General features: G+C 48.0%; 1 protein-coding gene across 1 annotated transcript in view; it reads left to right on the top strand.

Annotated features, from left to right (window-relative positions):
• CFAP68 (cilia and flagella associated protein 68) overlaps window positions 1-13,894 on the top strand; it is a 221,501-nt gene extending 207,607 nt beyond the window's left edge. The window contains exon 4 of the mRNA XM_086958850.1: window positions 13,591-13,894. Coding sequence (XP_086814976.1) covers window positions 13,591-13,772 — 182 coding nt within the window. The 3' untranslated portion in view covers window positions 13,773-13,894. The remainder of the gene's footprint in view (window positions 1-13,590) is intronic.
• Window positions 13,895-15,375: the final 1,481 nt, after the last annotated feature.

Here is a 15,375-nt window from a genome sequence, read left to right as displayed (position 1 = left end):
AGTGTACTAAATTTACCATGAGTGTATAAGTCCCCCCAGTAGGTGATTTTCCTCGTACGAGTTACGTTTTTGAAAATACCTTCTTGTAGCAGTGATATGTCTGGGTGGTAAGTGAGCGGGAGGAGAGGAGAATACAAGAGTAAGTGCCTTCTGTGAATACCAAAATGAGTAAGTGCCTTCTGTGAATACCAAAATGGTTGTAAGTTTAGGATTTTGTCTTAAGTTAGTTCTGTGAATCGGGGCCCTAGAGTTTGGGCGTTAGGAGAAATGTGCCGCTGTTGATCAAGAGATTAAAGATGAGTTATGGCTCAGGGGAAAAAATAAAGCAACAAGCACTAATAGCTTTTGCAAGATTATTTTACTCTCATTATGTTCATGGTGGGAGCATACCAATGGATAGTATTCGTAATTATTGACAGGGAGTATTCTATTATCAAGCACATAACAGCCGACAATGGCTTGTACTGGCAGTAAACTCTGCAATTAATTTACATTCTCCACTGGGCTTCTGCCCACCACGTTGAACTTTACTTGTATGGAGCTATGTTCCATGCAAGTGAGATCTGACTCCTTATGAATTCAATTATGTTATACTATTTGATATTAAAATGTTGGTAGAGGAAAGAATACATTCATTCACAATAATGAAAACTGCCTCTTGCTGGTCTCATCCTGGCCCACATTACCAATAGTACATTGGGAGCAGGTGCCTTCTGCGGTGTGTGTGTGTTTGTGTGTGTGTGTGTTTTTGTGTTCCTTGGGGAACATGGCCTTCCAAGAGCATCACAATAACCCCCTGCACTGTTTGCAAGTGGCATTGATCTTGTTGGTCAACTTCATCACACCTGTTCAAATGTCTAGGTCTGTAGTGAAAGAGTAGCTCTGCCCACCCAAGCAAAGACGGATTTCTGTATCTAATCCATCTTTACTCAGCCATTACTATCAAGCACACATATCTGGGGCTCATCTGCGAGGGTGGTAAATATCTGTATTGAGGGTCCTATGTCTGCCGTCAGTACCATAAGCCATACTGTTTGGTTTCCATGCTGTACACGTGAGTGGGGATTAAACAGTATAATAAAAGATGCATAGCCTCTGGCTCTTCTTGGCCCTTCATCATAGAAATGTACAAGGCTTGAGACATTGTTGCAAGCAATATGGAGTTTCTTTGGTGTGGACACTCATATTAAGGCACTAAGACAAGGTGAGGTAAACTGGAACATTTGTATATTATTAACTAGTCCTGTGGTAAAGTTCAAAATATTAGCTCCACATCCTCTAACAGAAGTATATACCTGTTACTTCCAACTGCCATAATATCCAGGGATTTATCATCCTCCAACATCCCATTCACCCGACAGATAGAAATCACTCACTTATTAATCGATGGCATGATCTATTATGCAAGGATTGATAGGTAATTACACATTCCCATCTTTATAAAGAGAAGCAAAACCCCATCCTATGGAAAAAACAATGAACCAAGATGATAATAAATGTAAAAAGCATTTGCAAATTTTTTAAATATTTTTAAAACACATTTTATTGACAGATCACAAACAAATCACAGAGCTCTGTACCCCAGAGGTATCTGCCAGTCAAATGTAGACATGGGTTACATCGCAATCCGTCTTGACATTTTACATAGGTAACAAAAGAACTTAATTTATGCCATGAACAGCCCTCCTTCCCACCCCTCCCCCCCAAACCCCCCTCCCGCCCTCCCGGATCCCCCCCCCCCACGCACGGTTACTAACTTTCCGGCATTCAGCACACACACATCCATCGACGCAGCACTCTCAAATGTCCAGTATTGCGTCCAGGTCCAGCGGAGGCTCGAGCCATAGACCCCTAAAGTCTGCCCAGCGTTTCCAAATTTTATAGTGCTTACGTGGGCATCCCCGGGCCAGAAATATGGGCTTTTCCATCCCCACGCAAAAATCTAGTCCTCTCTTCCACCCCACTAGTGACGGGACCCTCGGGTCCTTCCACGCCCTGGCTATATCTCTATTTGCTACTGAGAGCCCCAACAGCAGTAAGTGTCTCTTGTAGAGGTTACCCCCCTACCCCATCCATCACATGCAAAAGGCCTAATTGTGGTGTACATGGGAGCACCCACCCCAGTGCCTTGTCCAATCCGTTCCATACCCCGTTCCAGTACCTGTCTAAGTGGCTACAACTCCACACCGTGTGCAGGAACGTTCCCTCCTCCTGGCCACATCTAGTACAATTCGGAGATGCAATGAGGCCCGCCCGCCACAGCCTCCGCCTAGTAAAATACACCGTATGTAGGTATTTAAATTGGATAAGCCTAAGGCGGACAGATATGGCAGTGCCTCTAGGGCTCGTGAGAGCCTCATTCCAGTCCGCTTCCTCCTTTGTTCTAATGTCTTCCTCCCAAATCTCCCTCAGCTTCTGCAATGTGGAGGAGCAATGTATGATCAGGGACTGGTATATGCGTGAAATTTTTTTGGTTTGTATATCGCCCATGAAAACCCTAGCTTCCAGGGGGCTAAACTCAGGAAGGGAGGTCAACCCCTCCAGGTAAGGGGTCAGAGCATGGCGGAGCTGTAGGTACCTAAATAATTGGGTGTGGGGCATATTATATTCTGTTCTCAGTTCCTGGAACAACTTAAGTGATGTCCCTGACATGACATCCCCCAATTTAGATATCCCTATGGCGTCCCACCCTGTAAAGTCCTGCAGTGTTGCCAGGCCGGGTAGGCGGCCGTTACGCCAAAGGGGGGTTTATTCGGTCAGGGTCCACCACCACCCTATTCTACACAGAGCTTGCCTCCAAATGTCAAGCACTACCTGTGTAACAGGTGGCCGTGCCTTACGCTTCTGTGCCGCAAATAGAATAGTGTGTAGTGTGTGAGGTTCCATCAGAAACCGCTCCAGGGCATAAGCTGGGTCTCCCCTGTCCCCATACCACCATTCATTCAATACTAGGAGATGCGAAGCTTGGTAATAGGAGAGGACATCAGAGGTCACCAAGCCACCACTATAAGTTGACCTAAAGCACATGCGCAGCGCCACCCGAACTGAGCCGCCCACCCAAAGAAATTGTCCTAGAACAGAATCCACCTCTTTAAACCAATGAGGTGGGATGTGATAGGGGTGTTTTTGCAGTTGGTAGAGCAGCCGAGGCAGGGCCACCATTTTAAAAATGGCCGATCTGCCATATATAGTCAGGGGCATGCGGGACCACGTTTTAATATCCGCCCGGGTCCGCTCCCAGACCGGTGCCACGTTCTGCTCCCAAGATACCTCGGGAATCTCTGATAGGAACACCCCCAGATATTTGATGCCCCCGACTGCAACCTGTAGCGCTGAGGCCCAGTCCCCTACCACCGGGCCACTCCCCAATACCCAAAGTGTAGATTTACATGGGTTCATGTACAGCCCCAAAGTCTCACCAAAGATATGAAGGATGCGCAAGAGACGGGCCCCCTACCTATTGAGGTCCGTTAAACAGAACAGGACGTCATCCACATATAACGCTATTTTATCCAACGGGCCGTGCTCCCATTCCAGCCCCTTCATCTGCGCATCCATACGTACCCATGCAGCCAATGGCTCCATGGTCAATGCGAACAGGTAGGGCGAGAGGGGGCAGCCCTGCCTGGTACCCCTCCCGATAGCAAAGTTCGAGGACGAGACCCCCACCACCCTGACCGAAGCCGCCAAATCAGTGTATAGCAATCTCAAATAGGACATAAAGTGGGGTCCAAGGTTTAGCCGGGGCAGGAACGAGAACAAGTACGTCCAGCTTAACGAATCAAACGCCCTGTCCATGTCGGCCAGAAAAAGCGCCGCCTGCACCTCCGCCGACCGAACCGCTGCTACCGCAACATGAGCCCGCCTGATATTATGCCATGTCGCCCGTATGAGATCTGCAATGTACGGCAATAACCTATTAGCCAACGCCTTAGCCAATACTTTGGCCTCTACATTTAGGAGGGAAATCAGGCGGTACGAGGCATGCTCCTCCGGGAGCCGACCGGGCTTGTGAAACACCACTACTTCAGCGTGTCTCCAGTCCGGAGGTAAGCAGCCTCGATCCCTGGCCTCCTCCACCACCGCCTTATAATTGGCCCCGAATTGTAGATGAAATATTTTGAAGAATTCAATTGGGGACGGGAGCCTTGCCAGTGTTCAGCTCACCCAGGGCGGCACCCAGCTCATCCTCCGTTAACGGGAGTTCAACGCGGTCTCGTGCTTCATCTGAAACCGCGCGCGGTGGCAGATCTGCAATAAACTTGTCGACTAAATCTGTGGAGAGGCATTCATTCGGGGCATATAAGTCTGCGTAATAGGTAGCAAAGTCCTTAACGAGCTCCTTGGGATCTGTGATGGAGGACTCAGTGTCATCTTGAGTCCTCGGGAGGGTCTGAATCTGAAATATGCCCTGACACAGTCTGTGTAGCCTTGTCCCTGATTTGTCACCCCATTGGTATACTCTACTACGGGTCGCAAGCCACAACTGTTGCGCCTCATCCAGCAATAGAGAGGCATAGGACTGCTGCGCCAGCAAGAGCTGCCCAACCGTCTGGTTTTCCTCCTCAACCCCGCCGCGATGCTCCAGTTCCCTGATCTCCGCCTCAGCTTGGACTAAAGTCGCCCTGCGCCTCCTTCGAGCTGCCGCACACCACACAATATCTATTCCCCGCAATGTGGGTTTCATTGCCTCCCAAAGCGTTGTCGCATCCGCCACCGTCCCTACATTCTCGAACAGGTATTGAGCTATGGCCTCACTCATATGCTTTTGGTAGTCTACTAATTGCAGATGCCAAACGGAGAGACACCAGCAAAACGGCTGTCTCCGCCTATCCAAACAGATGTCTACAGCAGTGGGGGAGTGGTCCGACAGCCCGCGCGGCAGAATATCTGCGGCCTCCACTCTACCTAGTGCCGCCCTGGGAACAAATATGTAATCCAGCCTAGAGAAGGATCTATGAACCGCGGAGCGAAAAGTATATTCTCGCTGGGCGCCATGCATGTGCCTCCAGGTATCCACCCAATTCAGGTTCCTTATCATGTCACTCAGTTTGGTGGGACTAGCTGCCACATTCCCTCCCCCAAGCCGGCTCCTATCTTGAGCACTGTCCATTACATCATTCCAATCCCCACCCACCACTGCAAGTACATTCTGGATGTTTTCCCACACAGCAAAAATCTTCTCAACGAGGGACCACTGTAGAGGGGGTGAGGCATACACACAACCCAGCACAATGGGCTCCTCCCCTAGTGTACCTTGAATGAATATATAACGGCCCTGCGTATCTATTCAGTGAGTGGAATAGACATATGGAACCCTGCGGTGCACTAAAATGGCCACCCCCCTAGACCCTTTTGTAAACCCTGCGTGAAAGACCTGATGATAGCCAAATCGTTGGAGGCATAATGTTATATTACCCAGGAGATGTGTTTCCTGCAACATCACTATATCGGCCCGCCTTCTTTGCCTGCCGCAGTAAGCCCCCCGTTTTATCTTATCCAGCACTCCCCTCACATTCCAGCTGAGGACGCGAATAGAGTCCCCGGGCCCACTGACCCTACTATCCGAGCACGACGTCAAGGACCACCTGGATCAAAGAGCCACAATACGCGCCAGGGAGGTGTACACTCGACCACCAATGCTATTTTGCCAGAACCGTGCTCTCCCCCCCAATCCAACGTCAAACAGCCCACCCTGTCCCCAACTCCCTTTCCCACCCCATACCTCAAGAAACAATGAAGTACCTGTCGCGGTGTAGCGGGGCCTCCACCCCAAACATGAGGTCGAGGACCCTCCACGCCAATGGATCCCCGTAGAACTACCCTACCCCCGGGCAACCCTCAACTACCAACCCACAACTGGAGGAACCCCCCCCTGCCTGTGATTAACTCTCCCTCCACCACGGCTACCCTTGATGCACCTACCAAAATATCTGTACACTCCAACAAAATTTCGCACACATACGGTCAGGGGCCTATTGTACCACTATCACAGAGGGCAATTGCAATATATCAACAGTATGTCCCTGGAAACATTCAGGTGCCCTTCTTCGGATTTCCGGACGCTTCTTTCTCTTTCTCTGAGGCATTGCCCGATGTGGACCGCTGCCTGGACCTGGACCTTCAGTTGTCTTTACGCTGTGTCCCCCGGGTTGGGCCGTGCCTGTGTTCCACTGTAAAAGGTGTCAGAGTCCAGCCTCGGAGGTGTATTCACTTTCACTGGCACCGTTTCGTCCGTCCAGGCGAACACCTCTTCTGGGGATTCAAAGAATTGGGTGCGGGATTGAAACACGACCCGAAGGCGGGCCGGGTAGAGCAGGCCATACAGTATTTTCAGGTCACGCAGCCGAGCCTTGGCTGCCGTAAAAGACTGCCGTTGTTGCTGTACCATGCGAGTATAATCTGGGAAGATCAGGACACAGTGATTGTCATACAGCAATGGTTCCTTCACTCTGGCCTGTTGTAGGATTATGTCCCTATCGTGGTAATTTAAGAGCTTAGCGATCACAGGCCGCGGCCGTGCCCCCACTGGCGGTTTTTGCATCAGAGCCCGATGCGCCCGCTCAATTACAAAGCATCTAGACAAGGTGTCAGGAGGGAGCCAGCTCTCGAGCCACTGCGCCTGGAAGCCCTCCATGTTGCCCTTTTCGCAGCCCTCGGGCAGGCCGACAAAGCGTAGGTTGTTGCGCCTGGCGCGTCCCTCCGCATCCTCCACACGAAGCGCCAGACCCTTCTGAACCGATTCCAGGCTTGCCACCTTGCGCTTAAGGGTTACAATATCGTCTTCTGCCCCGGAGATACGTGTCTCAGCCTCCGTAATGCGGGATACAGCGTTCCGCAGATCCTGGCGCAGCAGTGTAACATCAGATCCCACTGCCCCTATCTTTGCCTCCAACATGTCCCGTGACTGGGTGATGGCCGCCATGAGGGCCGCATTGTCGGGCCCGGCATCATGATGTCCTCCCGAGGCCCCCGCACCGCCACTGGGCCCTGTAAACTTATCAATCGGGCCATGCTTGGGGGGCCCCCCACCACCTGACTGCGCGTCATAACGGCCTGAATGCCGCCTCACAGAATCCTGCCGTCAAATCCACCAGGAGCGTAGCCGGCAGTACCACCCAAGGTTCCACCGCGGCCCAGCCTGGCCGCCGAGGCTCCGTTCGGGGATCCCCTCCGATGTCGCTATGGCCAATAGGGTCTCCAGTCCGCTCCCCCCTCTCCCAGGGCCGCACACTCCTTATTGGCTGCAGATAATGGCCGACCCGGCCGCCGCCCGACTGGTCCCAGGAACCCCCAAGAATTGCTGTCCACAGGTCCTCCCCACGCCTGGGGGTCACCGCACACATCCTTACTGTCTTGGCCATCCGACCGAAGCCATCTAGGGAGATCCGCCACCAGGCTGGGGGCCGGGAGCCGCCCCGGGAGCCGCCCCGGGGGAGCGCTCCAATCTCAGGCTCCCTGCCCCGTTGTCCAGGCCAGGCTCCACTGCCCTCGCCCCTCGCCGAAACCAGGGGCCCGCCGTCCACCCCGACAACCTCGCTGGCTGCAAGGGCCCCAGATGCTGCTGCGAGGGTCACTCGTGTCGGATGCAGGCCGCTTTCTGTTTGGGCTCACTCCGCCAGGGCTGTGCCCCCAGTACCGTCGCACATCAACCGCCGGGACTCGTGAAAATCGAGGTCCCCGGCTGTGGCCGGTGGCACAGGCCACATTCCCCATTGCCGCTACCGTCCAGCCCCCAGTGCTCCAAGTCGATCGGGGCCTCTCTAGTGGGGCGTCTCTCGTGTCCGGCCAATGCTGTCTGGGAAAGTCCTCTGCCAGGCCGGGGGGCCGGGAGCCGCTCCGGGGGAGCACCCCTGCCCCGAGGATTCTGTCCCGCTGCCCTCTCATCACTCTAGTTCCTGGGGTCCGCCTGTCTTCCCAGATTCGCCGCTGCCAATGAAGGGCCTCAGCTGCTGCCACCAGGATCTCCAGGCCGACCGCCAACCCCCTCCGATGCGGGCCCGCTCCTCACTGTCCGCGCCCAGGCGCCTCCGCTCGCCCACAGCCGGGACTCGCGAAACTCGAGATCCCTGGCTGTGGCTGGCCGCACAGGCCGCTCCGCTCTCGGCTGCCACCGCCAGGCTCCCGGCTCGCCAGATCAGCCAAAACTTTACCATTGGGGTGCCGCTTGGTTCCGATAGAGGATTCCCCTCTCTGGGTCGCTTTAGAGCGGGGAAGGCAGGATAAATAGGCGGATATCTTGCTTGCGGGGACGGAAGCCCTGACTTCACCGCCTGGTGCAGGGCGGGCTGTGCTTTATGGCAGGCATGGAGGGATGGAGGGTTTCGGCTGCAGCTAGGGCCTTGTACAGTGCCCCTCCTATTACTAGTTAATGAGAGGCACTGAGGTGGTTGTATTGGTGGTGGTGGTATTAGTAATGGTGGTGGTAGTATTGGTGGTATTTGTGGTGGTGGTGGTATTGGTATTGGTGGTGGTGGTGGTGGTATTGGTAGTGCTGGTATTGGTGAATTGGATTCATTTAAGCAGCATGCAAACGGCTGCTTCTACCATTCATATAACTGTCATTTGGGACAACCATACTTATTTTACCGGAATGGGTTACTGAACAGTACGGTGTTATTCCAAGTGATGCATTTTTGGCAAAATTGAACCTACAAGCGATGTTGCTATACATTTATATTTTACTAACGTGGGTGGGTCACTTCTCTTTCTAAATTGCATCACTTGTTGCTCCAATTTAGCACTTGTGTGCACTGATTGTATGGAAAGAAGGGGCAGGGTAATGGATGCCACTAGCAAAGTCACACAGAGAATCCTACTCCAAGTCTCTGGACCCAGGAGGGACTTAAACAAAGGTTTTTGGGACTTAAAAAAGATTTTGTGCAATATACGGTGGAGCAAAGAATCACCATGTTTATTTAATGTGCAGCCAACCGCAAGTGGTATAATAGTGAAAAAGGTTGTTCAATTTCTGGATTTGATCATGTGTTAAACACCCGAAAGTTTCTTAACATGTTTGGTGAAACGGCTTCTTGAGGAAAACGTCTCTTTTGTCATTTGGACGTCCTACACCTTAAAACGCTTCTGTACAATAGTTTTCATTCACTTTGTCAAGAGCAGGAGACAGGTGGGTTTGCCTGATATGGTTGACTTCCTATAAATTAAACCCAACCCATCCGCCTGCACCTTCTATTCTGTGCACGTTGTACCTGCGGCATCCGATCTCTGTCTGTTCTTAGTTTATGAAGTGTTGAGGCCTTATTGCATATTGTAGGAGAGTTTTGTACCTCCTCTAAATATGTGATGTTCATTTTAATTGACAGTTAGGAGCCATGCACCTTCTTTAAACTTACGAGGCATCGTGGTTCATTGTCTGCATTAAGTTAAAAAATGAAAGACTGGGAAGTGAAACTGCGCGGGATCACACAATGCAGCGGAGAGGGGATGGCGAAATGAAAAAATATTCGCAATGCGTAGGTCTCGCATATGGCATTGCAAACAAACGGCCGCCATTGTCCCGGCTGCTTCGAAAGTGAAAGCGGGCATGGTGCTCTGAATGTAAGCAAAGCGCCTCGTCGTGCTTAATGTAGGAGAAGCTCAATAAAGAAAAATGTACACCTACTGTGTAACAAGCAAGTAACGGGGCCAGTAGCCATTAGAGGATACAATTGACAACATGGCCGTACTAAGGAGGGACTAACAAGCCTGTTAGAAATCAAACAACAGCATTTATGGATAAAGACACAAGCCAATGAAAAATATGGACGGGGCTTCTCCTCCGTACTCAACCTACAACAGATCACCAGAGCAGCACTTGCGGGCTGGCTCAGGCTCGACCTAAAAAGCGAGGAAAGAAAAAATGCAAATGTTAAATTAGATTACACCCCAAAATATGCACACTGGGCAGAAATCATACAGAACCATATAGCTTATTGACATGCACAAACTCAACCTATCCCCTAAAAACAGAATGTACTAGCATATTCCATTCATTAATAGTGAAATAATATAGAGGCGCCTTTCTATTTTTATCTCCTCAATCTTAGCATCTCAGGAGCACAAAGATCCACACACTCTCAGTGTGCATCAGTATATAGGTCACCCCTAAATCAGTCATAGCTCATAATCGCATCAGCTAACAAAACTGTAGATATCCCAAAGGCAAAATGTATAAGAACACTCCTAATCTGGCAATAATAAAGTTAGATAAAATATTAGAACAACTCTCTAAACTCCTGGGTGTATCGCCGAGAGGAGACATATCTCTCCATTTGTCTTACAACAGACTACTACGTTCAAACCTCTAAATGTGCAATGTGAACTCTACATTTTCTATCAAAAAGCAACCTTAACCACAGAATACATTAAATCAGCAATGTGAAAGAATACCACTTAAGGCATTCTATAAATCAACATCATTCAAGAGTACACAGAACAACATCACATATATACAACTAGACATTAAAAACTGAGTTCAAACGTAATATGTACTCTCAAGCATTAAGACCAAACGACAGTTAGTACATCTTTCAGTAATTTGAATATTGAACAAAGTACATAGATTGAATGTTAAAAAACAACATTATTTCAATTGAATATCATTATGTATCAAACAATATCAGCTAATATTTAAAAGCAGGATATGCTGTCTTTTAAAATAGAAGCTTGAAAATAACTGAAAAGATAGATATTTTAATGTAATACATGAATTGCCTTGCATCTTAATTCTTTTCGTACTACGTCTTTGTAACATTTTGTATTGTTGTATATTGAAAATTCAGATCAATATTTTTTTTATTGCGTAATGTGTCATGAATCATTTAAAACATTATAATTTCTAATCAATACAGTGACCTTTGTTAGTAAATTTCTACACATCCCCATATATATTTTAAAATTGCACTTCACTGTGCCTCCCATTCGTTAGTAAATGTATTTCCTCCTCCAAGCAATGTCCTCCAGCAGAATGTGCTAAAAGGAAAGCAGTAGAATTCCTCAAACATCTTAGAGGAACAAAAGCATACAATATACAGCAAAGGAAAAAGCAGCTGACCACACTGAAATGTTGTTTGCAAACCTGAACTGTACTTGTGTGAATTGAACGTGCTCTTTGGAATATTGCCAAACTGCCAAAGTCTGAGAAATTCTGTCAAAGAGAATCATGTAGGCCCGGACGTGGGTCCCGTGCTCACTAAGCCACTGGAGTCAAGCTATCCTGGCTGAAGACAGCTGATAGCCAGAAACCTGTCCTAGGATGCTTGATTTCGGTCCAGGGAAGACATGGCTTGGCAGTTCGGGCTGGACTGTTCCCATGAGGCACAAGGTCAAGACTGATTTTCATATGGCCATGTCTGTACTGGGGTGGGTTGGTGAGCAAAATAACAATGGATTAAACCCAGATCTGTGACTTTACCTAGCAAGGAAGTATTGACCATTTTCCTCTTATGTCACATAACTAGTAAAGCATCATGCGAAACAGATGACTGGTCATACCAACTTATACAGTCACTAATTATTTTTAGTCAGTTAGCCCTCTCTAGCTATCCTGGCTTAATAGGTGAATGGGGGTGAATGTTTTGCCACTGTGCAACATTCCGTCCATCATCTTGTGTGTTTTGCTGGACAGGAAGACCGGTCGGAAAAGGGTTGAATATGGTAACGGTGTCGGCAAGATACCACCATCCATATTACTATGCAGGCCGGAATCAGCCTTTCCGTGGCGGCAACGTGTGCGCAGTTGGGGGCCCGTTGTGGGCCCCCAAGATGTTGGTGGGGGTGGGGGGTGGGGGTTGCACATGCCTGCATTTGCATGCACAACGTGGCAGGCACTGTGCGGTGCCTGCCACGTTGTGCATGCAAATGCCCAATGTGCAGCCACAGCATTGTGGCGGCGGTGCTGTGTGCACCGCCCTCCACAATGATGTGGATGGGAGATGCCACCATGAGCGTGGCATCCTAATTGCCGGTGCAGGACCGTCGCACCAGTAGCGGCTGGTCCTAGCACCGCTAGGGTGTCCGCCCGCCATCCTAATAGGCCCCTTTGTGTTCTGCACCCAGAATGTTTGATATGTCTTTCTTGTCTTAAGAAATCTCTTGTGCTTGACTTGTCCAATTGAAATGCGTCATGGCTAATTCTCCTATACCGACTAACTTTGGATATCTTTTCAAGACCATTTGAATGTGTAAATTGCATCCAGTGTCACTTTACCACGCTCTCTACCCAAATAGTAAACATACATCTAATTTCCTAAAACACAATACTGTGTGATTATTTGTTTCATCCACAGTATTTACAGTTTCTTTTGTTACTATAATTCTCTAAGCCACTTGGGTATGAGGTTATTCCCAAGACTAGAATTATGTGGCAATTCGGGCCAAAATATGCTACAGTTTTGATTAAATTATACAATAAGGAAATGCAATAAGAAGGCACATTATATACAATATTATTACACTAGTTTGTCATTTTTAAGACACAGTACCATCCAGGCAAAAAGTTTCTCTTCACTAGTACCGGTTTTACACCTGAGTACAGCAACCAGAAACTATAAGGTGACAAGGGAACTTTTAAAAAGTGTATGGTGAAGCATCACAGCACCACATGCGGTCCTTTTTTTAGTCATTTCTGATCTCTTCAATATAAAAACTGTTTTTTATTTAAATCTCTAAATTATACCGGAGATTGTGGATTATGTGACAAGTGTGATAAAGCCCACATTATCCTGAAAGCAAAACAACTGCAGAACCACATATTGAGAGCAGCTCTATTGTCAGCGCAGTTGAGCATACAGCATCTGATCTCCCATCCATCAGATTTCTTGCCAACAACATGGAAGGTCGTTCAAAGAATTGGGGATCATTTTTAAAAAACTTCCAAATTAAGAGTACCTTTCATGTAGGGTCTCCTTTTATGGTATTTATTTTTTGTACATTTCAGTTTGTATTTATGCATATTTTTTTTGTCATCTTTATCTGTATTTATCCATATTTATTATGGATCTTATGAAAAATTAACGCTGAAACTGGTATATTTCCACATTTATTTAACTGCAGTCATGCTTGAATGTCTGCTAGGTTTCAGTGATATCAACACCCGCAGAAGATAAATCAATGCTCTTATATGAAAATATGCAGATTTCAGTATCAGCCTTGTGCATATCTACAGCTGTTTAAGCCTCTTGACTAAAATACCTTTTTTTAACCCCTTTAACTTATCAATCCACACAGTTATTGGCCTGCCAGTCATGGCAAAGTGTATTTAAAATCACTCAAAAAACACCCAATTTCCGGTTTTATCCACATTTAAAAATAAATACAGACTAGAAAACAAAGGGTTTTCTGTCCATATTTATCAGTAAAAATCAGTAAAAACAGAAAACAGGAAGCTTTAACTTCAAGCTGTATCGCTGTTATTTCTTACCTACATTATTGCATTTATTTTTTATTCATCTTGTGTATTTTTTTGAAGTTCCCATGGCTAAATCAATAACATTGACTTGGAACCCCTAGTTGCTGGAGCTGAGTTTCATTCTCCCTCTGCATTATTGAAAGTTTTTTTCTAATACACTTGTTTTTGTTTATGCTTTACAGTTCTGAAAAGAGAGCCGCACGCTTACCCATCTCATCAACCAGAACTGGTTTCGGCTGAATTTAAGCCCGTTCCGCGCTCTTGCTACATGATCGACTACATCAAGTTCGAGGGGGTCTCCGTGCCCTGCCCTCTCATTGCACCCAAGACAAAAGAAGACGTGATGCAAGAGTTGCATAAATAAGAAAGCTGTTTTTAAGGTTCGCCCACCTGCACCTCAACGTTCCTAGCAAGCTCCCTGCCTCCGATGACCTGTGCCACCAATGTACATGAAGGATTAAGACAATAAAAAAGATGCATGACCTTACATTGTGGTGTACTTTATTCATCGTAGAACATCTTTCTGTGTTGTAGTATGATGGGGATAGAGTGAATTATAAAGGGCGGGATATAGGACCATTCTGGGGTTTGTGGAGGCTTAGTGATCTTGTTTTCCAGTCCTGTGTGCCAGTCACTTTTCTTTGATCTCACATTTCTTTAGTTTCATTTGAAGATGTGGAAGGTACACATTTAATTGGAAGATTGGGAAAGCAGTGGGTGAGCGCTCGCTTGGGAGGGATTTTCTTGCTTTCGGTTGCACGCCTTGTGAAAATCTCCTCTGGGTTTTAACCAAGGGCACTTTTACTGATGCAGATGTTATCTGTGTAAAAACATCATGCGTAGGCAGGGGTGCAGCCAAGACCAGATGAAGTGGGGCACGAGCTCCGCCTGCTGACTCCCAGCCCCAGCCATAATCCTGTACTTTGCTGCCCCCCCCCCAATGCTTTCTGGTGTGTGATACTAACAGGAGGTTAGCCGCTGAGATGGGCTTTAGCTGTGACCCCAGAGGCAGACTAATGGAGGATGAGGCGGGCAGGGGAGTCCCCCCAGGCACACCTCCCAGTGCTCTAACGCGCAATGAACATAGTAGGGTTGTGGAGAGAGGTCTGTCGTTGGTAAATGATCAAGCACCTTTGGTAGGAGGTGCAAAGCAGTGAGAAGATGCCAACACACCCAGATAGCCTTGAGTTAGCTGTGGGGGGTGACTTACAGGCCCCAGCTGGAACACATGCCGATTGCCCCTGTTCAGCAATCCTTAGGTGGTGGAGAGTGAGTGGTGCTGTACCTGAACTCCCTGCAGGACTCATTAAAAGGACATCTAGTGAGGACAACCTCAGTTGGTGGTCACAATGAGCCCAAAATACACACAGCCATCATAGTGAACCGAGACATTGTCCAGATAGCAGAGGTGCCTCTCCAGACTCTGCTGAACTGAACACCAGACCATGAAAGAAGACCCCTCAAAGATGTGGGAGAGGTGGCGAACAATTGAGGGAAACCATATAATGGGCTTTACACTTGAGAGAATTGACTACAGCATGAAGAAACCCAGGGCAGATAGGGGCTCACCAATGAAGGGACCACCTCTGTCACAATCGAGAAACTCGAGCCAAGAAGAACCCTTGGTGAAATCACTGAAAGTCGCACTAGAAGGTGAAGAGGAACAGTTCAGGAAAATCCCAAAGGAAATTAATGGAACACTGGAGGCCAAGATAGATGGAGTAGCGGTTGATGTGGTGCACCAATAATGGATCACAGTAAACTAGTCTCACCGGTCATGGACACTGAGGAAATGATTGAAATGTTAAGTTGAAAATGCAAGTTAGAGAACTACAGTAGCAATGACACATCTCCGTGTGTGTGTGGAAGATGTGGCACGATGCATGCGCTGGAATAATATCCAGCTAGTGGGACTATCTGAGAAAATTGAAGGGTAAAGCACAGAGTTATTTCTGGCTATACCGAAT

This window comes from Lissotriton vulgaris, chromosome 2_1 (assembly GCF_964263255.1).
Source record: "Lissotriton vulgaris chromosome 2_1, aLisVul1.2, whole genome shotgun sequence".
Classification (NCBI taxonomy): domain Eukaryota; kingdom Metazoa; phylum Chordata; class Amphibia; order Caudata; family Salamandridae; genus Lissotriton; species Lissotriton vulgaris.
Note: the sequence above shows the minus strand (reverse complement) of the source record. Positions and strands in the feature narration are given on the sequence as shown.